We start from the raw sequence: 27,668 nt of genomic DNA, 5'->3' as shown, positions 1-27,668 counted from the left end.
CGAAGCCCCCCCAAATCTCCCCAAATCCCCCCTCTAAAGCCCCCCTAGACCCCCAAACCCCCCTCAAATCCCCCCTTCCACACCATCTAAACCCCCAGACCCCCAAATCCCCCCTTCTACACCCTCTAAACTTCCCCAAACCCCCCCAGACCCCCAAAGCCCCCCCAAATCCCCCCTTCCACACCCTCTAAACCCCCCCAACACCCCCACACCCCCAAAGTCCCCTCAGATCCCCCCAAATCCCCCTCTAAACCCCCCAGACCCCCAAATCCCTCCCTCTAAACCCTACAACCCCCCCAGACCCCCAAAGTCCCCCAAATCCCCCTCTAAACCTTTCAACCCCCCCCCAGACCCTGAAATCCCCCAAATCCCCCTTCTACACCCTCTAAAGCCCCCTCTGAGACCCCCAAATCCCCCCAGGTCACCCCTTTAACCCCCCCCAAATCCCTCCAAACACCTCCGGACCCCCAAAGCCCCCCTCAAATCCCCCCCAAATCCCCCTTCCACACCCTCTAAACCCCCCCAACACCCCCCAGACCCCGAAGCCCCCTCAGATCCCCCCAAATCCCCCTTCTAAACCTCCCCAGACCCCCAAATCCCCCCTGTAAACCTTATGACCCCCCCCGAGACCCCCAAAGCCCCCTCAAATCCCCCCTTCCACACCCTCTAAACCCCCCAACACCCCCCAGACCCCGAAGCCCCCCCCAAATCTCCCCAAATCCCCCTCTAAACCCCCCCAGACCCCCAAATCCCTCCCTCTAAACCTTTCAACCCCCCCCCAGACCCTGAAATCCCCCCAAATCCCCCCTTCTACACCCTCTAAACCCCCCCCAGACCCCCAGATCCCCCCCAAATCCCCCCTCTACACCCTCTAAACCCCCCCCAGACCCCCAAATCTCTCCCTCCAAACCTTTCACACCCCCCCAGACCCCCAAACCCCTCCAAACACCCCCAGACCCCCAAAGCCCCCCCAAATCTCCCCAATCCCCCCCTCTACACCCCCCCAGACCCCCAAATCCTCCTAAACACCCCCAGACCCCCAAAGTCCCCCCCCAGATCCCCCCTAACACCCCCAGACCCCCAAAGTTCCCCAACCCCTCCCCAAACCCCCCCTCTACACCCTCTAACCCCCCCCCGAGACCCCCACATCCTCCCAACCCCCCCCCAGACCCCCAAAGCCCCCCCCAAATCCCCCCCTTCTACACCCTCTACAGCCCCCTCCCCAGACCCCCAAATCCCCCCCCCCTAAACCTTACAACCCGCCTCCCTGACCCCCGAATCCCCCCCAACCCCCCCAGACCCCCAACGCCCCCCCCCAAATCCCCCCTTCCACTCCCTCTAAACCCCCCCAACCCCCTAAGACCCCTAAAGCCCCCCCAAATCCCCCCAAATCCCCCTTCTAAACCCCCCCAGACCCCCAAATCCCCCCCATCTACATCCTCTAAACCCCCCCCCAACCCCCCCCAAACCCCCCCAGACCCCCAAAGCCCCCTCAAATCTCCCCAAATTCCCCTCTAAACCCCCCCAGACCCCCAACCCCCCCCAAACACCCCTAGACCCCCCAAACCCCCCCCAAATTGCCCCTTCTACACCCTCTAAACCCCCCCCCCAAAGCCCCCCCAACCCCCCCCCAGACCCCTAAAGCCCCCTCAAATCCCCCCAAATCCCCTTTCTAAACCCCCCAGACCCCCAAATCCCCCCCTCTACACCCTCTAAACCCACCCCCAAAGCCCCCCCAAATCCCCCCTCTGCACCCCCCCAGACCCCCAAATACCCCCCTTTACCCCCTCAGAAACACCCCCCAGACCCCCAAAGCCCCCCTCAAATCCCCCCAAAGCCCCCAGACCCTCAATGTCCCCTCAAACCCCTCCAAAGTCCCCTCAAATGCCCCCAAATCCCCCCTCTAAACCCCCCCCCAAAAACCCCCAGACCCCCCAAATCCCCCCCTCTAAACCCTCAAAAACACCCCCTGACCCCCAAATTCCCCCCCCAGCTCCCCCCAAAGACCCCTCAGGACCCCAAATCCCCCTCTAAACCCTTGTACCCCCCCTCTCCCCCCCCAGAGCCCCCAAGTTCCCCCAAATCCCCCCCTCTAAACATTTCAACCCCCCCCAGACCCTGAAATCCCCCCAAATCCCCCCATCTACACCCTGTAAACCCCCCCAAGTCCCCCCAAACACCCCCAGACCCCCAAATCCCCCCTCAGACCCCTCCTTCCACACCCTCTAAACCCCCCCCAGACCCCCAAATCCCCCTCTAAACCTTTCAACCCCCCCCAGACCCTGAAATCCCCCCAAATCCCCCTTCCACACCCTCTAAACCCCCCCCCAGACTCCCAAATCCCCCCAGATCACCCCTCTAACCCCCCCCCAAATCCCTCCAAACACCTCCGGACCCCCAAAGCCCCCCTCAAATCCCCCCCAAATCCCCCCTTCCACACCCTCTAAACCCCCCCAACACCCCCCCAGACCCTGAAGCCCCCTCAGATCCCCCCAAATCCCCCTCTAACCCCCCCCCAGACCCCCAAATCCCTCCCTCTAAACCTTACAACCCCCCCAGACCCCCAAAGCCCCCCAAATACCCCCTGCTACACCCTCTAAACTTCCCCAAACACCCCCAGACCCCCCAAAGCTCCCCCAAATCCCCCCTCTAAAGCCCCCCAAACACCCCTAGACCCCCAAAGCCCCCCTCAAATCCCCCCCAAATCCCCCTTCCACACCCTCTAAACCCCCCCCACACCCCCAAAGTCCCCTCAGATCCCCCCAAATCCCCCCTCTATCCCGCCCCCAGACCCCCAAATCCCTCCCTCTAAACCTTACAACCCCCCCCAGACCCTGAAATCCCCCCAAATCCCCCCCTTCTACACCCTCTAAACCCTCCCCAACCCCCCCCAGACCCCCAAATCCCCCCCAAATCCCCCCTCTACACCCTCTAATCCCCCCCAGACCCCCAAATCTCCCCCTCCAAACCTTACAACCCCCCCCAGACCCTGAAATCCCCCCAAATCCCCCCCTTCTACACCCTCTAAACCCTCCCCAACCCCCCCCAGACCCCCAAATCCCCCCCAAATCCCCCCTCTACACCCTCTAATCCCCCCCAGACCCCCAAATCTCCCCCTCCAAACCTTTCACCCCCCCCCAGACCCCCAAAGCCCCCCCCCAAATCCCCCCTTCCACACCCTCTAAACTTCCCCAAACACCCCCAGACCCCCAAAGCCCCCTGAAATCCCCCCCAGTCCCCCCCTTTACACCCCCCCCAGACCCCCAAATCCTCCTAACACCCCTAAATCCCCCCAAACACCCCCAGACCCCCAAAGCCCCCCCAAATCCCCCCTTCCACACCCTCTAAACCCCCCCAACACCCCCAGACCCCGAAGCCCCCCCAAATCTCCCCAAATCCCCCCTCTAAAGCCCCCCCAGACCCCCAAATCCCCCCAAACACCCCTAGACCCCCAAAGCCCCCCCAAATCCCCCCCTCTACACCCTCTATAACCCCCCCAGACCCCCAAATCCCCCTCAAATCCCCCCTCTACACCCTCTAACCCCCCCCAGACCCCCAGCCCCCCCTCAAATCCCCCCAAATCCCCCTCTAAACCCCCCAGACCCCCAAATCCCCCCCTCCAAACCTCTCACCCCCCCCCCAGACCCCCAACCCCCCCCCAAATCCCCCCCATCCCCCCGGGGTTCCGTTTTTCACCCCCCATCTCCCCCCCCTTCCCCGCAGGTCTGAACGTTCACAGCATCCTGAAGCACCGCGCTCTGGTGCTGACGGTTCCGGCCCTGCAGTTCGTGCAGCAGAAGCTGCTGTGGCACGACAGCCGTTTCGGCGCCCTGCAGCCGTTCTCCATGCCCTACCGCGACATCCCATAATAGGCGCCCCGCCCGGCGGCAATAAAACGGGGCCGGTTGTGGGCTGGGGGCGTTTTGTGTTCGTTTCTGAGGAGTTTTGGGGGTGGGGGGCTTTGGAGGACTTCCGGTGGGAGTTGGGCCTTGGAGGACTTCAGTGGGGAGTTGGGCCTTGGAGGACTTCCGGTGGGGGGGTTGGGCCGTTGAGGAATTCCGGTCGGGGGTTGAGCCTTGGAGGACTTCCGGTCGGGGGTTGGGCCTTGGAGAACTTCAGGTCGGGGGTTGGGCCTTGGAGGACTTCCGGACGGGGGTTAGGCCTTGGAGGACTTCCGGTGTGAGTTGGGCCTTGGAGGACTTCCGGACGGGGGTTAGGCCTTGGAGGACTTCCGATGGGAGTTGGGCCTTGGAGGACTTCCGGTGTGGGCTTGGGCCTTGGAGGACTTCCGGTGGGGGGGTTGGGCCGTTGAGGAATTCCGGTCGGGGGTTGAACCTTGGAGGGACTTCCGGTCGGGGGTTGGGCCTTGGAGAACTTCCGGTCGGGGGTTGGGCCTTGGAGGACTTCCGGTGTGAGTTGGGCCTTGGAGGACTTCCGGATGGGGGTTAGGCCTTGGAGGACTTCCGGTGTGAGTTGGGCCTTGGAGGACTTCCGGTGGGGGCTTGGGCCTTGGAGGACTTCCGGTGGGGGGGGTTGGGCCGTTGAGGAATTCCGGTCGGGGGTTGAACCTTGGAGGACTTCCGATGGGAGTTGGGCCTTGGAGGAATTCCGGTGGGGAGTTGGGCCTTGGAGGACTTCAGTGGGGAGTTGGGCCTTGGAGGACTTCCGGTGGGGAGTTGGGCCTTGGAGGACTTCCGGTGGGGGGGTTGGGCCGTTGAGGAATTCCGGTCGGGGGTTGAACCTTGGAGGACTTCCGGTCGGGGGTTGGGCCTTGGAGAACTTCCGGTCGGGGGTTGGGCCTTGGAGGACTTCCGGACGGGGGTTAGGCCTTGGAGGACTTCCGGTGTGAGTTGGGCCTTGGAGGACTTCCGGTCGGGGGTTGAGCCTTGGAGGACTTCCGGTGGGGGGGGGTTGGGCCTTGGAGGACTTCCGGTGGGGAGTAGGGCCTTGGAGGACTTCCGGTGTGAGTTGGGCCTTGGAGGACTTCCGGTGGGGAGTAGGGCCTTGGAGGACTTCCGATGGGGAGTAGGGCCTTGGAGGACTTCCGGCGTGAGTTGGGCCTTGGAGGACTTCCGGTGTGAGTTGGGCCTTGGAGGATGTCACGGAGTTGACCAGGCCCATCCATGTCTGTGACAGGGGCAACAGGCCTCTGCCCTCCCCCCCCACCCCAGTCCCACAAAAATGGGAAGGAAGGAAGGGAGGAAAAGAGCAGCGGCAACAATCTATGGAGGAAAACTGATTTTACTATAATACCAGAATACAAGATAACACAATAAATACAATTTAATTGCAATTGGGATTAATAAATCAAATGAGATGAGAGAGAGAGAGTTCCCGGGACCGATTCAAACCTGAACAGCTTGGAACGGCCAGGAAAGCGCCTGCAGCACCACTGCCAGGCAGGCAGACAGCGCCCCCCCAGTGGAAGGGCCAGAGCCCAGCACTGCTGCCATGTGCAGGGATGGGAGCCTGGGGTTGGGGCAGCGACACTTCAATGCCCCGTGTGCTGCATGGTGCTTGGATGTGGAACGCTGGAACCATAGAAACATGGAACCCTGACATTCCACCCTTTAATTCTGCATCGTTACATCACGCTTAAAATATGGATATACAAACAAGCAATGATTACAATTGTCTCGCTCCGATTTCTAGGAGGGAGAGAGGAGGTTCTTTTATTATCTCTACACCCGGCGTGAGATTAAGAAGCAACGGTTCAAATGTTGGTCCGAGCAGTTGATTACAAATCTTAATCAGGGAAATGGGGAAGGGGAGGACGGACACTGTTATGAATGAGGGTAATGGGGAAGGGAAGGAGGGCGATAGAAAGGATAGGAAAGAAGAAGCAAGGGGTCTTTATAGGCAGCAAGAGGGATGCAGTCAGCAGCATGGATCCAGCGAGGTTCGTGGTTCAGTCTTTGATCCTCAGTAGCGGTGGGTCGTCAGGCAGAGTTGTCCTGTTGACAACGACGACGGTGAGAAGGACGACGAGAGACGACCATGGTGATGATGGCCCCTTTTCAATGCTTTCAAAGTGGTGAAGTCAGCTGTTTTTGGAGTGACAGCTCAAATCCAAAGTGGTCGAGTCAGCTCTCCTTTGAGTGGCAGCTTCTGGCTCTGGGATCTCAGCAGAAACTCCTTGGTTCCCATCTTCCTGGCCTTGCCAGCAGATAAGAGGGAGCAGTGCTGCCCATCTGCACCCTGTTTCTCACAGGATACGATGGCATCGTTCCCCCATTTTCCCACACCCAGCTGGAGCTGTTTTGTCACAGGCCAGATCTTCTACGGCAAAGTGCAGGGTTTGCATTTGGGCCGGAGGAACCCCAGGCACCTGTAGAGGCTGGGAGGAGTTGGGCCTGGAGAGCAGCTCAGCAGAGAAGGAGCTGGGGGTCCTGATGGACGAGAGACTGAATATGAGCCAGCAGTGCGCAGCTCGAAAGGCAAATGGGATCCTGGGCTCCATCAGGAGAGGGGTGGCCAGCAGGGACAGGGAGGTGATCGTCCCTCTCTACTCGGCTCTGAGGCCCCACCTGGAGTCCTGTGTCCAGGTGTGGAGCCCTCAGTACAAGAAAGACATTGAGGTTTTGGAGAGGGTCCAGAGGAGGGCGACTAAGATGAGCAGGGGGCTGTATAGGGGGCAATAAGGGGGGATGGGGGGCACTGGGGTCGTTATAGGGGGCAATGAGGGGGCTGGGGGGGGCATTAGGGTGGTTATAGGGGGCAGTGAGGGGGGAATGGGGTGGGTATGGGGGGGGTGGGGGGCAATGGGGGGCAATGGGGTCGTTATAGGGGGCAATGAGGGGGGAATGGGGTCGTTATAGGGGCAATGGGGGGGCAATGGGGTCGTTATAGGGGGGCAGTGGGGGGGGGATGGGGTCGTTATAGGGGGCAGTGAGGGGGGAATGGGGTCGGTATGGGGGATGGTGGGATTTGGAAAGGGTCCAGAGGAGGGCGACTAAGATGATGAGGGGGCTGGAGCAGCTCCCCTATGAGGACAGGCTGAGGGAGTTGGGCTTAGGTTGGATGTTAGGGGGAAGTTCTAACCCTAATGTCATGGGACCCCATGGCACCCAATGGCACCTATGGGATGCTATAGGATCCATCCTGTTGGGATACAGGGCACCCCATGGTGGTGGGGGGCACCTATGGGATCCTAGAGCACCCATCCCCAGGCAGGACCCCATAGCACCCTATGGCACCCAGTGCCCCCTATGGGATCCTAGAGCATCCATCCACAGTGGGATACAGGGGACCCCCATGGCACCCAGTGACCCCTGTGGGATCCTAGAGCATCCATCTCTGTGGGATACAGGGGACCCCATGGCACCCAGTGACCCCTATGGGATCCTAGAGCACCCATCCACAGTGGGGTTTGGGGACCCCATGGCAGTGGGGGTCACCTATGGGATCCTAGAGCACCCATCCCCAGGCAGGACCCCATAGCACCCTATGGCACCCGGTGCCCCCTATGGGATCCTAGAGCATCCATCTCTGTGGGATACAGGGGACCCCATGGGATACAGGGCACCCCATGGCGGTGGGAGGCACCCATGGGATCCTAGAGCACCCATCCACAGTGGGGTTTGGGGACCCCATGGCAGTGGGGGTCACCTATGGGATCCTATAGCATCCAATGCCCCCATGAGCTCTGCCCAGGGAGGTTGTGGATGCCCCGTCCTTGGTTCAAGGCCAGGTTGGACGGGGTCCTGGGCAACCTGATCTGAATGTGGATGTTTGGTGGCCCTGCCAGGCAGGGGGTTGGAACTGCATGATCCTTGGGGTCCCTTCCAACCCGGGGGATTCTGTGATTCTGTGATTCTATGGGGCTCAAAGTGTCTCTATGGGTCCCAATGTGCCAAAATGTGTCTCTATGGGTCCCAATGTGTCTCTATTGGTCCCAATGTGCCTCTATGTGTCCCAGTGGGCCTCAATGTGTCTCTATGGGTCCCAATGTGTCTCTATGGGTCCCAACATGTCTCTATGGGTCCCAATGTGCCTCTATGTGTCCCAGTGGGCCTCAATGTGTCTCTATGGGTCTCAATGTGTCTCTATGGGTCCCAATGAGTCTCTATGGGTCCCATCGTGTCTCTGTGGGTCCCAATGGGTCTCAGTGTGTCTCTATGGGTCGCATTGTGTCTCTATGGGTCCCAATGTGTCCCTATAGGTCCCAACGTGTCTCTATGGTTCCCAATGTGCCTCTATATGCTCCAATGGGCCTCCATGTGTCCCAATGTGCCAAAATGTGTCTCTATGGGTCTCAATGTGTCTCTATGGGTCCCAGTGGGTCTCAATGTGTCTCTATGGGTCTCAATGTGTCTTTATGGGTCCCAATGGGTCTCTATGGGTCTCTATGGGTCCCAGTGTGTCTCTATGGGTCACAACGTGTCTCTATGGGTCCCATTTAGGGGGGGAAGTTCTTTACTAGGAGAGCGGTTGGGCCCTGGAACGGGCTGCCCAGGGAGGTTGTGGATGCCCCGTCCTTGGACGTGTTTAAGGCCAGGTTGGACGGGGTCCTGGGCAACCTGATCTGAATGTGGATGTTTGGTGGCCCTGCCAGGCAGGGGGTTGGAACTGCATGATCCTTGGGGTCCCTTCCAACCCGGGGGATTCTGTGATTCTGTGATTCTGTGATAGGGACATGTAGGGACACATAGGGACATACAGAGACATATAGGGACAGATAGGGAGACATAGGGACATACAGAGACATATAGGGACACATAGGGACATGTAGGGACAGATAGGGACATACAGTGACACATAGGGACAGATAGGGACACATAGAGACACATTGGGGACACTTAGGGACATACAGGGGACACATTGGGACATATAGAGACACGTAGGGACACATAGGGACACATAGATCTGAATGTGGATGTTTGGTGGCCCTGCCAGGCAGGGGGGTTGGAGCTGCATGATCCTTGGGGTCCCTTCCAACCCGGGTGATTCTGTGATTCTGTGATTCATAGGGGCACACAGGGCTGCCATAGGGACACGTAAGGTCGCCATATGGACACATGAGGAGCCGTAGGGGCACGCAAGGATGCCATAGGGACACATGAGGAGCCATAGGGGAGCATGAGGACACCATAGGGACATATAAGGATGCTATGGGGACACATTGGGACACCATAGGGACACATGAGGACACCATAGGGACATAAAAGGATGCTATTGGGACACATAAGGTCACCATTGGGGCACATGAGGACCCCATAGGGGCACACAGGGCTGCCATAGGGACACATAGGGACCCCATAGGGGCACACAGGGCTGCCATAGGGACACAGAGACCCCATAGGGGCACACAGGGCTGCCATAGGGACACATAGGGACCCCATAGGGGCACACAGGGCTGCCATAGGGACACATAGGGACCCCATAGGGGCACACAGGGCTGCCATAGGGACACATAGGGACCCCATAGGGGCACACAGGGCTGCCATAGGGACACATAGGGACAGGTTGGACGGGGTCCTGGGCAACCTGATCTGAATGTGGATGTTTGGTGGCCCTGCCAGGCAGGGGGTTGGAACTGCATGATCCTTGGGGTCCCTTCCAACCCGGCTGATTCTGTGATTCTGTGATCTGTGAACTGGACGCAGAGCTCCAGATGAGGCCTCACAGGGCAGAGCAGAGGGGGAGGATCGCCTCCTTTGACCTGCTGGCCACGGCTCTGTGCAATGCAGCCCAGGATGCCATTGGCCTTTTGGCCACAAGGGCACACTGCTGGCTCATGGCAGCCTGTCATCCACCAGGACACCCAGGTCCCTCTGTGCACAGCTCCCCTCCAGCAGCTCATCCCCATCCTGTTCCGCTGCATGCAATTATTCCTCCCCAGATGCAAGACTCCACACTTGCTGTTGTTAAACCTCATCTGGTTTCTTGCTGCCCAGCTCTCATCCTGTCCAGCTCTTGCTGAATAGCAGCACAGCCTTCAGCCAATCCTCCCAACTTGGTATCATCACAAACTTGCTGAGGGTGGCCATTATCCCCTCATCAAGGTCACAGAATCACAGAATCACCCAGGTTGGAAGGGACCCCAAGGATCATGCAGTTCCAACCCCCTGCCTGGCAGGGCCACCAAACATCCACATTCAGATCAGGTTGCCCAGGACCCCGTCCAACCTGGCCTTAAACACGTCCAAGGACGGGGCATCCACAACCTCCCTGGGCAGCCCGTTCCAGGGCCCAACCACTCTCCTAGTAAAGAACTTCCCCCTAACATCCAACCTCAATCTTCCCTCCTTCAACTTGGATCCATTTCCCCTCGTCCTGCTGTTGTCAGCCCTTTGGAAGAGTTTACTCCCCTCCTGGCTGTAGGTTCCCTTCAGGTATTGATAGGCTGCCATGAGGTCACCCCGCAGCCTTCTCTTCTCCAGGCTGAACAAAGCCCAACTCCCTCAGCCTGTCCTCATAGGGGAGCTGCTCCAGCCCCCTCATCATCTTAGTCGCCCTCCTCTGGACCCTTTCCAAATCCCCCCATCCCCCATACCGACCCCATTCCCCCTCACTGCCCCCTATAACGACCCCATTCCCCCCCTCATTGCCCCCTATAACGACCCCATTGCCCCCCCCATTGCCCCCCACCCCCCCATACCCACCCCATTCCCCCCTCACCGCCCCCTATAACCACCCTAATGCCCCCCCAGCCCCCTCACAGCCCCCTATAACGACCCCAGTGCCCCCCATCCCCCCTTATTGCCCCCTATACAGCCCCCTCATCATCTTAGTCGCCCTCCTCTGGACCCTTTCCACAATCTCCATGTCTTTCTTGTACTGAGGGCTCCACACCTGGACACAGGACTCCAGATGGGGCCTCACAAGAGCCGAGTAGAGAGGGACAAGGTCATTGATGGAGATGTTGAACAAGGACCCAGCACCGACCCCTGAGGAACACCGCTGCTTACAGGCCTCCAACCAGACCCTGCACCACCAACATCGACCCTCTGTGCTCTGCCAGTTCTCAACTCACCTCACTGTCCACTCATCCATCCCACACTTGCTCAGCTTTGTTATAAGGACGTCATGGGGGACAGCATCAAAAGCCTTGCTGAAATCAAGGTAGGCCGCATCCACTGCTCTGCCCCCATCCACCCAGCCAGAGACAACAGCATAGAAGGCCACCAGGTTGGCCAAGCACCACCTCCCCCTGCTGAACCTGTGCTGACTGCTCCTCATCACCTCCTCTTCTTCCATTGTCTGCAGATGACAAGATTTACAAGAGAACCTTTGAAATGAGTGCCATGAGATCCGACTCCATCCTTTCCAGGCTGCCGTGTCGCCGCAGCACTTGTTTCTCAAGCCTTAATATGGCATTTTGGGTGGTAGCATGGGGCACTGCATAGGTTTCCAGCCACCCAGTGGTTGCCTCCACCATAGTGAGCATTGCGAGATGGTGGCAAGGTGACAGCATCAACCTGCCGTGCCTCCCCACGTTTGTACTTCTGCCCTTCCTCCCACAGAGGTTTCATCTCTTGGCTTGTTTGATGATGGCACACGTTTCACAGTTACGAATAACCTGTGCAATGGCATCCGTAGCTCAGTCCACCCCTCCGGCCCATTTCTAACATAGAAATCTCTCCCTTGATGACCTGAGGTCTCATGGGCCCACGGAGCCGGAAATAATTCACCCTTGTTCTGCCACCCCAGGTCTATTTGAGCCACCTCAATCCTGGCAGCTCGGTCTCCCTGATGGTTGTTTTGTTGTTCTTCAGTAGCCCAGGTCCCCAAAGACCTCCCCAACCCCCCCAAAAACACCCCAGAGCCCCAAATTCCCCCCAGATCCCCAAAGGACCCCTCAGATCCCCCAAATCCCCCCTCTACACCCTCAAAAACACCCCCAGAGCCCCCAAATCCCCCCCAAATCCCACTAAGGACCCCCCCCAGATCCCCCAAATCCCCCACTAAATACCCAAAAACACCCCCAGGTCCCCAAATCCCCCCTCTACACCCCCAGAAACACCCCCAGAGCCCCAAATTCCCCCCAGATCCCCCTCAATGACCCCCCAGGTCCCCAAATCCCCCCTTTACACCCTCAAAAACACCCCCAGACCCCCAAAGACCCCCCCCCCCAAATTCCCCCAAGCACCCCCAGGCCCCCAAATCCCCTGTCTGAGTCATCAAAAAACACCCCCAGACTCTTAATTGCCCCCCAATCCCCAAAGACCCCCCCAAATTCCCCACTAAACACCCAATAATACCCCCAGACCCCCAAATTCCCCCCAATCCCCCCAAATCCCCCCCCAGATCCCCCAAATCCCCCCTCTAAGCCCTCAACCCCCCCCAGACCCCAAATCCCCTGTCTAAGTCGTCAAAAAACACCCCCAGACACTTAAATTGCCCCCAAATCCCCCACTAAACACCCCAAAACACCCCAGACCCCGAAAGACCCCCCAGGTCCCCCCCAAATCCCCCCTCTACACCCTCAAAAACACCCCCAGACCCCCAAATCCACCCCAAATCCCACCAAGGACCCCCCAGATCCCCAAATCCCCCATTAAACACCCCAAAAACACCCCCAGACCCCCAATGGCCCTCCAGATCCCCCCCAATCCCCCCCAGATCCCCCAAGTCCCCCCCTACACCCTCAAAAACACCCCAGACCCCCAAATTCCCCCCAGATCCCCCCCCAAGGACCCCCCCAGTTCCCCAAATCCCTCCTCTATGCCCCCCAAAAACACCCCCAGACCCCCAAACTCCCCCCAATCCCCCCAGACACGCTTCTGTACCCCAACCCCCCCCTACACCCTCCAAAATCGCCCCCAGATCCCCAAATCCCCCCTCAAAGCCCTCAAAAACACCCCCAGACCCCCAAATTCCCATCCCAAATCCCCCCCAAGGACAGCTCAGATCCCCCAAATCCCCCACTAAACCCCCCAAAAACAACCTCAGAGCCCCCAAATTCCCCCCAGATCCCCCCCAATGACCCCCCAGGTCCCCAAATCCCCCATTAAACACCCAAAAAACACCCCCAGACCCCCAAAGACCCCCCAGGTCCCCCCCAAATCCCCCCTTTACACCCTCAAAAACACCCCCAGAGCCCCAAATCCCCCCCACATCCCACCAAACTCCCCTCAGATCCCCCCAAATCCCCCACTAAATACCCCAAAACACCCCCAGGTCCCCAAATCCCCCCGCTACACCCTCCAAAATCACCCCCAGACCCTCAAATCCCCCCCAAAGACCCCCCAGATCCCCAAATCCCCCACTAACCACCCAAAAACACCCCCAGAGCCCCAAAGACCCCCAGACCCCCAAATTCCCATCCCAAATCCCCCCCAAAGACCCCCAGATCCCCAAGTCCCCCCTCTACACCCCCCAAAGACACCCCAGAGCCCCAAAACTCCCCCCAGACCCCCCCAAGGACCCCTCAGATCCCCCAAATCCCCCACTAAACATCCCCAAAACACCCCCAGACCCCCAAAGACCCCCCAAACCCCCCCGAAGAGCCCCCAGATCCCCCAAATCCCCCTTTTAAGCCCTCATAAACACCCCCAGACCCCCAAATTCCCCCCAGATCCCCCCCAAGGACCCCCCAGGTCCCCAAATCCCCCCTCTAAGCCCTCAAAAACACCCCCAGACCCCCAAATCCACCCAAATCCCCCCAAACACCCCCCAGGTCCCCAAAGACCCCCCAGATCCCCCCACGGACCCCCCAGGCCCCCAAATCCCCCATTAAACACCCCCAAAAACACCCCCAGAGCCTCAAAGACCCCCCAGATTCCCCCAAATTCCCCCCAAATCCCCCCAAAGACCCCCCAGATCCCCAAATCCCCCCTCTACACCCCCAAAAATACCCCCAGAGCCCCCAAATTCCCCCCACATCCCACCAAATGCCCCTCAGATCCCCCCAAATCCTCCACTGAACACCCCCAGACCCCCAAATTCCCATCCCAAATCCCCCCCAAAAACACCCCCAGGTCCCCAAATCCCCCCTCTAAACCCCCAAAAACAACCTCAGAGCCCCAAAATTCCCCCCAGATCCCCAAAGGACCCCTCAGATCCCCCCAATCCCCCACTAAACACCCCAAAAACACCCCCAGAGCCCCCAAATCCCCCCCCAAATCCCACTAAGGACCCCCCCCAGATCCCCCAAATCCCCCACTAAACACCCCCAAAACACCCCCAGAACCCCAAAGACCCCCCAGATCCCCCCATATTCCCCCCAACCCCCCCCAAAGACCCCCCAGAGCCCCCAAATCCCCCTTTTAAGCCCTCAAAAACACCCTCAGATCCCCAAAGACCTCCCCAAATCCCCCCCAGGCCCCCGAATCCCCCCTCTACCACCCCCAAAAATACCCCCAGAGCCCCCAAATTCCCCCCAGATCCCCCAAATCCCCCTCTAACCACCCCAAAAACACCCCCAGACCCCCCAAAGACCCCCCCCAAATCCCCCCAAACATCCCTCAGTTCACCAAATCCCCCCTCTACACCCCCAAAAACATCCCCAGGTCCCCAAATGCCCCCAATCCCCCCCAGATCCCCCAAATCCCCCCTTTACACCCTCATAAACACCCCCAGACCCGCAAATTCCCCCCCAATCCCCCCCAATCCCCCCCCAGATCCCCAAGTCCCCCCTCTAAGCCCTCAAAAACACCCCCAGACCCCCAAATCCACCCCAAATCCCCCAAACACCCCCAGGTCCCCAAAGACCCCCCAGATCCCCCCACGGACCCCCCAGGCCCCCAAATCCCCCATTAAACACCCAAAAATCACCCCCAGACCCCCGAAATTCCCCCCCAATGCCCCCAGATCCCCTAAGTCCCCCCCACACACCCTCAAAAACACCCCTAGACCCCAAATTCCCCCCAGATCCCCCCCCAATGACCCCCCAGTTCCCCAAATCCCTCCTCTACGCCCTCAAAAACACCCCCAGACCCCAAATCCACCCCAAATCCCACCAAGGATCCCCCAGATCCCCCAAATCCCCCATTAAACACCCCAAAAACACCCCCAGACCCCCAAATCCCCCCCAAATCCCACTAAGGACCCCCCCCAAATCCCCCACTAAATACCCAAAAACACCCCCAGGTCCCCAAATCCCCCCTCTACACCCCCAAAAACAACCTCAGAGCCCCCAAATTCCCCCCAGATCCCCCCCCAATGACCCCCCAGTTCCCCAAATCCCTCCTCTACGCCCTCAAAAACACCCCCAGACCCCCAAATCCACCCCAAATCCCACCAAGGATCCCCCAGATCCCCCAAATCCCCCATTAAACACCCCAAAAACACCCCCAGACCCCCAAATCCCCCCCCAAATCCCACTAAGGACCCCCCCCAAATCCCCCACTAAATACCCAAAAACACCCCAGGTCCCAAATCCCCCCTCTACACCCCCAAAAACAACCTCAGAGCCCCCAAATTCCCCCCAGATCCCCCCCCAATGACCCCCCAGTTCCCCAAATCCCCCCTCTAAGCCCTCAAAACACCCCCAGAGCCCCCAAATCCCCCACTAAACACCCCCAAAACACCCCCAGAACCCCAAAGACCCCCCAGATCCCCCCAAATTCCCCCAAAACCCCCCGAAGACCCCCCAGAGCCCCCAAATCCCCCTTTTAAGCCCTCAAAAACACCCTCAGATCCCAAAGACCTCCCCCAAATCCCCCCCAGGCCCCCAAATCCCCCCTCTACACCCCCAAAAATACCCCCAGAGCCCCCCAAATTCCCCCCAGATCCCCCAAATCCCCCTCTAACCACCCCAAAAACACCCCCAGGCCCCCCAAAGACCCCCCCAAATCCCCCCAAACATCCCTCAGTTCACCAAATCCCCCCTCTACACCCCCAAGAACATCCCCAGGTCCCCAAATCCCCCCCAAATCCCCCCCAATCCCCCCCAGATCCCCCAAATCCCCCCTTTACACCCTCAGCCCCCCTCCCCAGACCCCCCCACTCAACCCCCAAAAGCATCCCCTCCCCCCTGCTCCCCCCCCCCCCCCCCCACGATTTTTGGGCTTCTCTCGCTTTCGGCTCAGGGTTTTTTCCCCTTTTTCTCCCCCTTTTCCCCCCTTTTCCTCCTTCCCCCCCCTTTTTCCCTCTTCTTTTCCCTCCTTTTTCCCCCTTTTTCCCCCTTTTTCTCCCCCTTTTCCCCCTTTTTTCTCCCCCTTTTTCTCCTCATTTTCCCCCCTTTTTTCTCCCTCTTTTTCTTCCCCCTTTTCCCCTTTTCCCCCCTTTTTCCCCCCTTTTCTCCTCCTTTCTTCCCCTTTTTCTCCCCCTTTTCCCCCCCTTTTTTTCCCTTTCTCCCCATCTTCCCCCTTTTTCTCCCCCTTTTCCTCCTTTTCCCCCTTTCCCCCCCTTTTTCCCCTTTTTCCCCCCCTTTTCTCCCTTTTCCTCCCCCTTTTTCCCCCCTTTCTCCCCATCTTCCCCCTTTTTCTCCCCCTTTCCCCCCCTTTTTCTCCCCCTTTTTCCCCCTTTTCTCCCTTTTTCTACCCCTTCTTCTCTCCCTTTCCCCCCTTTTTCCCCCCTTTTTCTCTTCTTTTCCCCCTTTTTCTCCCTTTTTCTCCCCCTTTTCCCCCCTTTTTTCCCTCTTTTTCTCCTCCTTTTTCTCCCCCTTCTTTTCTCCCCTTTTTTCTCCCCCTTTTTCTCCTCATTTTCCCCCTTTTTTCTCCCTTTTTTCTCCCCCTTCTCCCCTTTTTTTCCCCCCTTTTTCCCCCTTTTTCCCCCTTTTTCTCCCTTTCCCCCCCCCCCTTTTTCTCCCCCTTCTTTTCCCCCCCTTTTTCTCCCCCTTTTCCTCCTTTTCCCCCCTTTTTCTCCCCCCTCCCCCCCCCCCCCCCCCCCCCCTTTCTCCCCATCTTCCCCCCCTTTCTCCCCCTTTTTCTCTCCCTTTTCCCCTTTTTCTCCCCCTTCTTTTCCCCCCTTTTTCTCCCCCTTTTTCCCCCTTTCCCCCCCTTTTCCCGCTGCTCCCTGCAGGCCGCGCCGCTCTCTCTGGGTTCCGGCCCGCCGCTCCCGGCGGCATCCCAGGAATGCATGGCGCGGGATGGCGGCCCTCAGGCTGCGCGGCCCCGCCGGGCCGCTGAGCTGATCGAACCGGGCCCGAAACGGAACCGGGCCGACGGGACGGAACCGGGCTGAGAGAAGAGAACCGGGATCGACCGGGGGGAGAAACGGACCGAAACGGACGGAAACGGACGGGAACGGACGGGAACGGGCTGCCGGCGGCGGAGCCGGGCTGAGGGACGGAACCGGGCCGAGGGGACGCGGCTGAGGGGAAGGAACCGGGCCGAGAGCTGAGGAGACGGAGCCGGGCCGAGGGCGGAACCGGGCCGAGGGGACGCGGCCCGAGGGGAGGGGAACCGGGCCGAGGGGACAGAACTGAGCCAAGAGGGCAGAACTGGGCTGAAGAGGCAGAACCGGGGCCGAGGAAACAGAACCGGGCCAAAGAGAGAGAACTGGGCCGAGGAGACAGAACCGGGCTGAGGGGACCCAGCTGAGGAGACGGAACTGGGCCGAGAGGACAGAACCGGGCTGAGGGGACTGGGCCCAGCCGAGGGGAAAGAGAACCGGGCCCAAAGGGACAGAACTGGGCTGAGGGCATCGAAGCGGGCCTGGCTGAGGGGAGAGACTCAAAGAACCGGGCTGAGGGGACGGAACCGGACCAGGCCCAGGCCCAGCTGAGAGGACAGAACCGGACCAGGCCCAGGCCCAGCTGAGAGGACGGAACCGGCCCAGGCCCAGGCCCAGCTGAGGGGACAGAACCAGACCAGCCCGGGCCCAGCTGAAGGGACGGAACCAGACCGGCCCAGGCCCAGCTGAGAGGACGGAACCGGACCGGCCCAGGCCCAGCTGAGAAGACAGAACCGGACCAGGCCCAGGCCCAGCTGAGAGGACGGAACCGGACCAGGCCCAGGCCCAGCTGAGAGGACAGAACCGGACCAGGACCAGGCCCAGCTGAGAGGACAGAACCGGACCGGCCCAGGCCCGGCTGAGGGGACGGAACCGGCCCAGGCCCAGGCCCAGCTGAGGGGACGGAACCGGCCCAGGCCCAGGCCCAGCTGAGGGGACGGAACCGGACCGGCCCAGGCCCGGCTGAGGGGACAGAACCGGACCAGGCCCAGCTGAAGGGACGGAACCGGACCGGCCCAGGCCCAGCTGAGAGGACGGAACCGGACCGGCCCAGGCCCAGCTGAGGCCCCGGCCATGGCGGAGCCGCTGCTGCGGAGGACCTTTTCTCGGTTACGGGGCCGCGATCGACCGCGGAGGAAGAAATCAGACGGTAAAGAGAGAGGTGCGGGCTGAGGGACGGGGGGCAGCCGGGGGTCCCACTGTGCCATAGGGAGCCCCAGCGCATCCAGGCCCCTTCTGTCCCTCTATAAGGGACGCCACTGTCACCCTAACGTCCCTCCTGTCTCCACAGGGAACACCAGCACCTCCAGGTTCCTCCTGTCTCTCTATAAGGGACCCCAGTGTCACCCTAATGATTCTCCTGTCCCCACAGGGACCCCACCACCTCCAGGTTCCTTCTGTCCCTCTATAAGGGACCCCACTGTCACCCTAAAATGCCTTCTGTCCCCACAGGGAACCCCATCCCCTCCAGGTCCCTTCTGTCCCTCCATAAGGGACCCCAGTGTCTCCCTAAAATCCCTTCTGTCCCTCTAGAAGGGACCCCAGTGTCACCCTAATGTTTCTCCTGTCCCCACAGGGACCCCATCAGTCCCAGGTCCCTCCTGTCCCTCCATAATGGACCCCAGTGTCACCCTAATGTCCCTCCTGTCCCCACAGGGAGCCCCATCACCTCCAGTTCCTTCCTGTCCCTCTATAATGGACCCCAGTGTCACCCTAAAATCCCTCCTGTCCCTCCATAAGGGACCCCACTGTCACCCTAATGTCTCCCCTGTCCTTTTGCAAGGGATCCCACTGTCACCCTAATGTTTCTCCTGTCCCCACAGGGACCCCATCAGTCCCACGTCCCTCCTGTCCCCCCATAAGTGACCCCAGTGTCACCCTAATGTCCCTCCTGTCCCACAGGGAACCCCATCACCTCCAGGTCCCTCCGGTCCCTCTGTAAGGCACCCTGCTGTCACCCTAAAATCCCTTCTGTCCCTCCATAAGGGTCCCCATCACCCCCACGTCCCTCCTGTCCCTCCATAAGTGACCCCAATGTTACCCCAAAATCCCTCCTGTCCCACAGGGAAGCCCATCACCTCCAGGTCCCTTCTGTCCCTCCATAAGGGATCCCACTGTCACCCTAACGTCCCTCCTGTCCCCACAGGGAACCCCATCACCTCCAGGTCCCTTCTGTCTCTCTATAAGGGACCCCAGTGTCACCCTAAAATCCCTTCTGTCCCTCTAGAAGGGACTCCACTGTCACTCTAATGTCCCTTCTGTTCCCACAGGGAACCCCATCACCTCTAGGTCCCTCCTGTCCCTCCACAAGGGATCCCAGTGTCACCCCAAAATCCCTCCTGTCCCACAGGGAACCCATCCCCTCCAGGTCCCTTCTGTCCCTCCATATGGGACCCCAGTGTCACCCTAATGTCTCTCCTGTCCCCACAGGGACCCCATCACCCCCACATCCCTCCTGTCCCTCTATAAGGGACCCCACTGTCACCCTAAAATCCCTTCTGTCCCTCCATAAGGGATCCCACTGTCACCCTAACGTCCCTCCTGTCCCCACAGGGAACCCCAGCACCTCCAGTTCCTTCCTGTCCCTCTGTAAGGAACCCTGCTGTCACCCTAAAGTCCTTTCTGTGTCTCTATAAGGGACCCCACTGTCACCCTAAAATCCCTTCTGTCCCTCTAGAAGGGACCCCAGTGTCACCCTAATGTTTCTCCTGTCCCCACAGGGACCCCATCAGTCCCAGGTCCCTCCTGTCCCTCCATAATGGACCCCAGTGTCACCCTAATGTCCCTCCTGTCCCCACAGGGAGCCCCATCACCTCCAGTTCCTTCCTGTCCCTCCATAAGGGACCCCAGTGTCACCCTAATGTCCCTCCTGTCCCCACAGGGAACCCCAGCACCTCCAGGTCCCTTCTGTCCCTCTATAATGGACCCCACTGTCACCCTAAAATGCCTTCTGTCCCCACAGGGACCCTAAAATCCCTTCTGTCCCTCCTGTCCCTCCCTAAGTGACCCCAGTGTCACCCCAAAATCCCTCCTGTCCCACAGGGAACCCCAGCACCTCCAGGTCCCTTCTGTCCCTCTATAATGGACCCCAGTGTCACCCTAATGTCTCTCCTGTCCTTTTGCAAGGGACCCCACTGTCACCCTAACATCCCTCCTGTCCCCACAGGGACCCCAACAGTCCCAGGTCCCTCCTGTCCCCCCATAAGTGACCCCACTGTCACCCTAATGTCCCTCCTGTCCCCACAGGGAACCCCATCCCCTCCAGGTCCCTCCTGTCCCTCTGTAAGGCACCCTGCTGTCACCCTAAAGTCCTTTCTGTCCCTCCATAAGGGACCCCAGTGTCACCCTAATTCCCAGTGTTGCTCTGGAGTCTCTCCTGCCACCTGAGGTGCCACCAGCACCCCAAATTCCTCCTGCCCCATAGGGAAGGGGCCCCAGTGTGAGCCCACCACCCTCCTCTCTCCTAAGGAATGCTCCCCAGTTTCACCTCAGGTCCCCCCCTCTGTATTTTTAAGGGTCCCCTGCTACCCCAAGTCCCCTCAGTGTCCCTCAAGGAAGGGTCCCCAATGTCACCCCGGGGTTCCCCCTGCCCCCTAATGGACCCTCATCACCCCACATTCCCCCTGTCCCCTAAGGAAGGGACCCCGATGCCACCCTGGGGTCCCTCCTGCCCCACTCCAGTAACCCCCATTAAACCTAGGGTCCCTTTTATCCTCAGGGAGGGACCCCCAGCACCCCAACTCCCTCCTCCATCCTAACGAAGGGACCCCAGTTTCACCCTCCTGCCCCTTAAGGGACCCCCATCACCCCAGATCCCCCCAGATCCAGAAGGAAGGGACCCCAATGCCACCCTGGGTCCCTCCTGCCCCACTCCAGTAACCCCACCAAACCTGGGGTCCCTTTTGTCCTCAGGAAGGGACCCCCACCACCGCAGCTCCCTCCTCCATTATCATGAAGGGACCCCAGTTTCACCTTCCTGCCACCTAAGGGACCCCCATCACCCCAGATCTCCCCAAAACAAGAAGGAAGAGACCCACTTTCACCAGGGGTCCCTCCTGCCCCACTCCAGTAACCCCCACCAAACCTGGGGTCCCTTTTGTCCTCAGGAAGGGACCCCCACCACCCCAGCCCCCTCCTCCATCCTAAGGAAGGGACCCCAGTTTCACCCTCCTGCCCCTTAAGGGACCCCCATCACCCCAGATCCCCCCAAATCCAGAAGGAAGGGACCCCAATGCCACCCTGGGTCCCTCCTGCCCCACTCCAGTAACCCCCATCAAACCTGGGGTCCCTTTTATCCTCAGGAAGGGACCCCCACCACCCCAGTTCCCTCCTCCATCCCAAGGAAGGGACCCCAGTTTCACCCTCCTGCCCCTTAAGGGACCCCCATCACCCCAGATCCCCCCAAAACAAGAAGGAAGAGACCCCAATGCCACCCTGGGTCTCTCCCAGGGACCCACTTTTACCAGGGGTCCCTCCTGCCCCACTCCAGTAACCCCCACCAAACCTGGGGTCCCTTTTATCCTCAGGAAGGGACCCCAGTTTCGCCCTCCTGCCCCTTAAGGGACCCCCATCACCCCAGATCCCCCCAGATCCAGAAGGAAGGGACCCCAATGCCACCCTGGGTCCCTCCTGCCCCACTCCAGTAACCCCCATTAAACCTGGGGTCCCTTTTGTCCTCAGGAAGGGACCCCCACCACCCCAGCCCCCTCATCCATCCTAAGGAAGGGACCCCAGTTTCACCCTCCTGCCCCTTAAAGGACCCCCATCACCCCACATCCCCCCAGATCCAGAAGGAAGGGACCCCGATGCCACCCCAGATCCCTCTTGGCCCTCAAGGAAGACTCCCACTCCCCACTTTCACCTTGGGGTCCCTCCTGCCCCCCCCCCCCCGGAGCCCAGCTGCCCATCCTGAGGTCTCCTGAGGATACAGGGACAGAATTGAAGCTGCACCCGGGGGCTGCAGGGAATCTGGGTGCCTGTGAGAGGGGAGCGCAGGGCTGGAGGGGGGGGGGAAATGGGGACAGGAGGAGCGAAGCCCACCGAGGTGCAGCCCTGGGGTCTGTTGGGGTGCAGCAGCTCCTTCCCTGCCCCCCCTTTTCCCTCTGAGGACGGTGGGAGCGAAGCAGAGCAGCTGTAAACAACCGGAAATCTCTCTTGGCAGAGGATTGGGGCAAAAGGAGGCTGGGTGGGGGGAAGAAGGGACGGGCCGGGATGCTGGAGGGGGGGGCTGAGCTTTTCCTTTCCTTCCCCCTTGCAGAGCAGCCCCAGCTCGGCCCCGACCCCTTGCCAGCCCCCGACGCTTCGTCTCCAGCGACCCCGGAACCGCCAGCATCCCGAAGGCAGAACTGGGTTCGCTTCTCCGGCCGTCATCCTCCTCCTCCTAAATCCACCCCGGAGGGGCCGGAACCCAGCGAACGGGACGAGATGGGCGGCAGCAACCCTCCATCGGCTGCTGATCCAGGCGGGGAGGAGCCACAGGAACCGGCGGTGGAGGAGGAGGAGGAGGAGGAGGCGGACGCGGCGGAGCTCGGAGGTCCGGGTCGGAGCCCAGGACACGGCGCTTATCTGCAAAGCCTGGAGCGGAGCAGCCGGCACTGGGTGCTGTCGTCGGGGAAGGGAGCAGGGCTGGATGAAGGTGGAGGAAGCAGCGAAACGGAGGTCGGAACGGGAGGCAGCGAAGGGGAGATCTGGTACAACCCCCATCCCAGAGGACGAGGATCCTCCGAGGCCGCGCAGGGAGGAGGCGGAGAGAACGGCAACGCGGGGCACGGAGGAGGAGCCGGCAGGCAGGAGCCAGGCCTGTGGTGTGTGAGGGCCCCGGTCCCTTTGTCACCACCCCGCGGAGCGACCCCTGTGTGCCTGCAGTGCCCACAGCACCTCTGTGCTTCTGTGCCCCCGTGAGGAAGCAGTGAGGGCCCCAGATCCAAGGAGCCTGGTGCCCCATGGAGCCCCACAGCACCTCTGTCATTGCTGTGCCCCCCATGAGGACCCTGTGAGGTCCCCAGATCCAAGGATCCCCAGTGCTTCATTGAACCCTGCAGCACCTCTGTCCTTTCTGTGCCCCCCTTTGAGGTCCCCAAATCCAATGATCCTGGTGCCCCATGGAGCCCCACAGCACCCACAGCACCTCTGTTCTTGCTGTGTCCCCATGAGGACCCTGTGAGGTCCCCAGATCCAATGATCCTGGTGCCTCATGGAGCCCCACAGCACCTCTGTTCCTTTCTATGCCCCCCATGAGGCCTTTGGACCCTTTGAGGTCCCCAAATCCAATGATCCCTGGTGCCTTCTGGAACCTCACAGCACCTCTGCTCCTTTCTGTGCCCCCCATGAGGACCCTTTGAGGTCCCCAGATCCAAGGATCCCCAGTGCTTCATTGAACCCCACAGCACCTCTGTCCTTGCTGTGCCCCCCTTTGAGGTCCCCAGACCCAATGATCCTGGTGCCCCATTGAGCCCCACAGCACCTCTGTGCTTTTGTGCCCCCGTGAGGAACCAGTGAGGGCCCCAGATCCAAGGATCCCCGGTGCCCCATGGAGCCCCACAGCATCCACAGCACCTCTGTTCCTTTCTGTGCCCCCCCATGAGGCCTCTGGACCCTTCAAGGTCCCCAGATCCAATGATCCTGGTGCCCCATGGAGCCCCACAGCACCCACAGCACCTCTGTCCTTTCTGTGCCCCCCATGAGGCCTTTGGACCCTTTGAGGTCCCCAGATCCAATGATCCCCAGTGCCCCATGGAGCCCCACAGCACCTCTGTGCTTTTGTGCCCCCATGAGGAACCAGTGAGGGCCCCAGATCCAAGGATCCCCTGTGCCCCATGGAGCCCCACAGCATCCACAGCACCTCTGTCCTTCCTGTGCCCCCCATGAGGCCTTTGGACCCTTTGAGGTCCCCAAATCCAATGATCCTGGTGCCCCATGGAGCCCCACAGCACCTCTGTCCTTTCTGTGCCCCCCATGAGGCCTTTGGACCCTTTGAGGTCCCCAAATCCAATGATCCCTGGTGCCTTCTGGAACCTCACAGCACCTCTGTCCTTTCTGTGCCCCCCATGAGGACCCTGTGAGGTCCCCAGATCCAAGGATCCCCAGTGCTTCATTGAACCCCACAGCACCCACAGCACCTCTGTCCTTTCTGTGCCCCCCATGAGACATTTGGACCCTTCAAGGTCCCCAGATCCAATGATCCCTGGTGCCTCATGGAGCCCCACAGCACCTCTGTCCTTCCTGTGCCCCCCATGAGGTCTCTGGACCCTTTGAGCTCCTCAGTTCCAATGACCCCCAAGTGCCTTCTGGAACTTGTTGTCCTTGTCCCCATGGATGGCGCAGTGCAGATGCTGTGCTCCCCATTCCTTCCCTGCCCCTCTGTGAACCCAGAGGACAACGTTCCTCAGACCTTTTTGTGTCCCCACTGTGTGACAGGAGCTCCTGGACCCCACAGACTCCATCAGCCTCCCTTCTGCCAGGCAATCTTTGCTCCTCTGTCCCCTGCAGTGCCTGCAGAGCAAAGATCCCCATTCTGTCCCTTAATGAAGGAACCCCCAGCCATGTCCCCAAGGCAGCTGTGTCCCCCCAAACCTCCCCTCCATTCCCCAGCACAGCCTCCAAATCCCTCCCTTCACCCCTCAACCATCCCTTCTGTCCCCTGCAGTGCCTGTAGAGCAAAGATCCCCATTCTGTCTCTTAGGAAGGAACCCCCAGCCGTGTCCCCACATCATCCATGTCCCCCACCATCCCCAAACTCCTCTCCATTCTCCAGCACAACCCCAAAATCCCTCCTTTCACCCCCCAACCATCCCTTCTGTTCCATGCAGTGCCTGCACAGCAAGGATCCCCATTCTGTCACTCTATCCCCTAAGGAAGGAACCTCTGGCCGTGTCCCCAAGGCAGCTGTGTCCCCCCAAACCTCCTCTCCATTCTCCATCACAACCCCAAAATCCCTCCTTTCACCCCCCAACCATCCCTGCAGTGCCTGCAGAGCAAGGATCCCCATTCTGTCTCTTAGGAAGGAACCCCCAGCCGTGTCCCCACATCATCCATGTCCCCCCAAACCTCCCTCTCCATTCCCCAGCACAACCCCAAAATCCCTCCTTTCACCCCTCAACCATCCCTTCTGTCCCCTGCAGTGCCTCCAGAGCAAGGATCCCTGTTCTTTCCCCTAAAGAAAGAACTCCCAGCCGTGTCCCCACATCATCCATGTCCCCCACACCCCCAAACCTCCTCTCCATTCTCCATCACAACCCCAAAATCCCTCCCTTCACCCCCCAACCACCCCCTCTGTCCCCTGCAGTGCCTGCACGACAAGGATCCCCATTCTGTCATTCTGTCCCCTAAAGAAGGAACCCCTGGCCATATCCCCACATCAGCCGTGTCCCCCACACCCCCAAACCTCCTCTCCATTCCCCAGCACAACCTCAAAATCCCTCCTTTCACTCCCCAACCATCCCTGCAGTGCCTGCAGAGCAAGGATCCCCATTCTGTCATTCCGTCCCCTAAGGAAGGAACCCCTGGCCATGTCCCCAAGGCAGCCGTGTCCCCCCAAACTCCTCTCCATTCCCCAGCACAGCCCCAAATCCCTCCTTTCACCCCCCAACCATCCCTTCTGTCCCCTGCAGTGCCTGCAGAGCAAGGATCCTCATTCTGTCATTCTGTCCCCTAAGGAAGGAACCCCCAGCCATGTCCCCACATCATCCATGTCCCCCACACCCCCAAACCTCCTCTCCATTCCTCAGCACAACCCCAAAATCCCTTCTTTCACCCCCCAACCATCCCTTCTGTCCCCTGCAGTGCCTGCAGAGCAAGGATCCTCATTCTGTCCCCTAAGGAAGGAACCCCCAGCCGTGTCCCCACATCATCCATGTCCCCCACCATCCCCAAACCTCCTCTCCTTTCCCCAGCACAACCCCAAAATCCCTCCTTTCACCCACCAACCATCCCCTCTGTCCCCTGCAGTGCCTGCAGAGCAAGGATCCCCATTCCGTCATTCCGTCCACTAAAGAAGGAACCCCCAGCCATGTCCCCACATCATCCATGTCCCCCCAAACCTCCTCTCCATTCCTCAGCACAGCCCCAAAATCCCTTCCTTCACTCCCCAACCATCCCTGCAGTGCCTGCAGAGCAAGGATCCCCATTCTGTCTTTCCGTCCCCTAAGGAAGGAACCTCTGGCCATGTCCCCAAGGCAGCTGTGTCCCCCCCAAACCTCCTCTCCATTCCCCAGCACAGCCCCAAAATCCCTTCCTTCACCCCCCAACCATCCCTGCAGAGCAAGGATCCCCATTCTGTCCCCTAAGGAAGGAACCCCCCTGCCATGTCCCCAGGGAGCCATGTCCCCCACTGTCCCCAAACCTCCTCTCCATTCCCCAGCACAACCCCAAAATCCCTCCCTTCATCCCCCAAACATCCCCTCTGTCCCCTGCAGTGCCTGCAGAGCAAGGATCCCCATTCTGTCCCCTAAGGAAGGAGACCCCCTGCCACCCCCCAGCCACCCCCTTTGTCCCCTGCAGTGCCTGCACAACAAGGATCCCCATTCTGTCCCCTAAGGAAGGAATCCCCAGCCGTGTCCCCAGGGCAGCCGTGTCCCCCCAAACCTCCTCTCCATTCTCTAGCACAACCCCAAAATCCCTTCTTTCACCCCTCAACCACCCCCTTTGACCCCTGCAGTGCCTGCAGAGCAAGGATCCCCATTCTGTCATTCTGTCCCCTAAAGAAGGAACCCCCAGCCATGTCCCCACATCAGCTGTGTCCCCCCAAACCTCCTCTCCATTCTCCAGCACAGCCCCAAAATCCCTCCTTTCACCCCCCAACCATCCCTTCTGTTCCATGCAGTGCCTGCACAGCAAGGATCCCCATTCTGTCCCTTAATGAAGGAACCCCCAGTCATGTCCCCACATCATCCATGTCCCCCACCATCCCCAAACCTCCTCTCCATTCCCCAGCACAACCCCAAAATCCCTTCTTTCACCCCCCAACCATCCCTGCAGTGCCTGCAGAGCAAGGATCCCCATTCTGTCCCCTAAGGAAGGAAACCCCAGCCGTGTCCCCACATCAGCTGTGTCCCCCCAAACCTCCTCTCCATTCTCCAGCACAGCCCCCAAATCCCTTCCTTCACCCCTCAACCACCCCCTCTGTCCCCTGCAGTGCCTGCAGAGCAAGGATCCCCATTCTGTCATTCTGCCCCCTAAGGGAGGAACCCCCAGCCGTGTCCCCACATCATCCATGTCCCCCACACCCCCAAACTCCTCTCCATTCTCCATCACAACCCCAAAATCCCTTCCTTCACCCCCCAACCACCCCCTTTGACCCCTGCAGTGCCTGCACAACAAGGATCCCCATTCTGTCCCCTAAGGAAGGAACCCCTGGCCATATCCCCAGGGCAGCCGTGTCCCCCCAAACCTCCTCTCCATTCCCCAGCACAGCCCCAAATCCCTCCTTTCACCCCTCAACCATCCCTGCAGTGCCTGCACAGCAAAGATCCCCATTCTGTCTCTAAAGAACGAACCCCCAGCCATGTCCCCACATCATCCATGTCCCCCACACCCCCAAACTCCTCTCCATTCCCCATCACAACCCCAAAATCCCTCCCTTCACCCCCCAACCACCCCTGCAGTGCCTC

General features: G+C 60.0%; 3 protein-coding genes across 5 annotated transcripts in view; 2 read left to right on the top strand and 1 right to left on the bottom strand.

The window, feature by feature from the left end:
- Positions 1-3,999: 3,999 nt before the first annotated feature.
- On the bottom strand, positions 4,000-5,121 carry LOC125686292 (proline-rich protein 2-like). Its single transcript, XM_048930071.1, has one exon. It carries the CDS (start codon positions 5,119-5,121, stop codon positions 4,000-4,002), a length of 1,122 nt encoding a protein of 373 aa, XP_048786028.1.
- Positions 5,122-10,693: 5,572 nt separating this feature from the next.
- The window catches only part of SYDE1 (synapse defective Rho GTPase homolog 1), a 28,779-nt gene continuing 11,804 nt past the window's right edge, over positions 10,694-27,668 (top strand). The window contains 4 exon segments of the mRNA XM_048930069.1: positions 10,694-11,725; positions 16,909-18,223; positions 22,319-22,758; positions 22,760-22,865. Coding sequence (XP_048786026.1) covers positions 18,136-18,223; positions 22,319-22,758; positions 22,760-22,865 — 634 coding nt within the window. The 5' untranslated portion in view covers positions 10,694-11,725; positions 16,909-18,135.
- Positions 22,872-27,285, top strand: LOC125686298 (uncharacterized). 3 transcript variants are annotated; one of them, XM_048930078.1, is made up of 2 exons: positions 22,872-23,317; positions 23,664-27,285. In XM_048930078.1, the coding sequence occupies exon 2, from the start codon at positions 24,255-24,257 to the stop codon at positions 25,215-25,217; it is 963 nt and encodes a 320-aa protein (XP_048786035.1). In that variant the 5' UTR covers positions 22,872-23,317; positions 23,664-24,254; the 3' UTR covers positions 25,218-27,285. The 3 variants fall into 3 exon arrangements, with proteins under 3 accessions (XP_048786035.1, XP_048786037.1, XP_048786036.1); XM_048930080.1 differs by having other exon boundaries at positions 22,872-23,403; positions 23,764-27,285; XM_048930079.1 differs by lacking the exon at positions 22,872-23,317 and having other exon boundaries at positions 23,517-24,038; positions 24,317-27,285.

This window comes from Lagopus muta, chromosome 34 (assembly GCF_023343835.1).
Source record: "Lagopus muta isolate bLagMut1 chromosome 34, bLagMut1 primary, whole genome shotgun sequence".
In the NCBI taxonomy this organism is placed as follows: Eukaryota; Metazoa; Chordata; class Aves; order Galliformes; family Phasianidae; genus Lagopus; species Lagopus muta.
The sequence above is the reverse complement of the archived record's forward strand: the minus strand, read 5'-3'. Positions and strand labels throughout refer to the sequence as shown.

Bases quoted from the DNA above. Each gene is read 5' to 3' on its own strand.
- LOC125686292 (XM_048930071.1), bottom strand. From the start codon at position 5,121: ATGGGCCTGGTCAACTCCGTGACATCCTCCAAGGCCCAACTCACACCG.
- LOC125686298 (XM_048930078.1), top strand. From the start codon at position 24,255: ATGGAGCCCCACAGCACCTCTGTCCTTCCTGTGCCCCCCATGAGGTCT.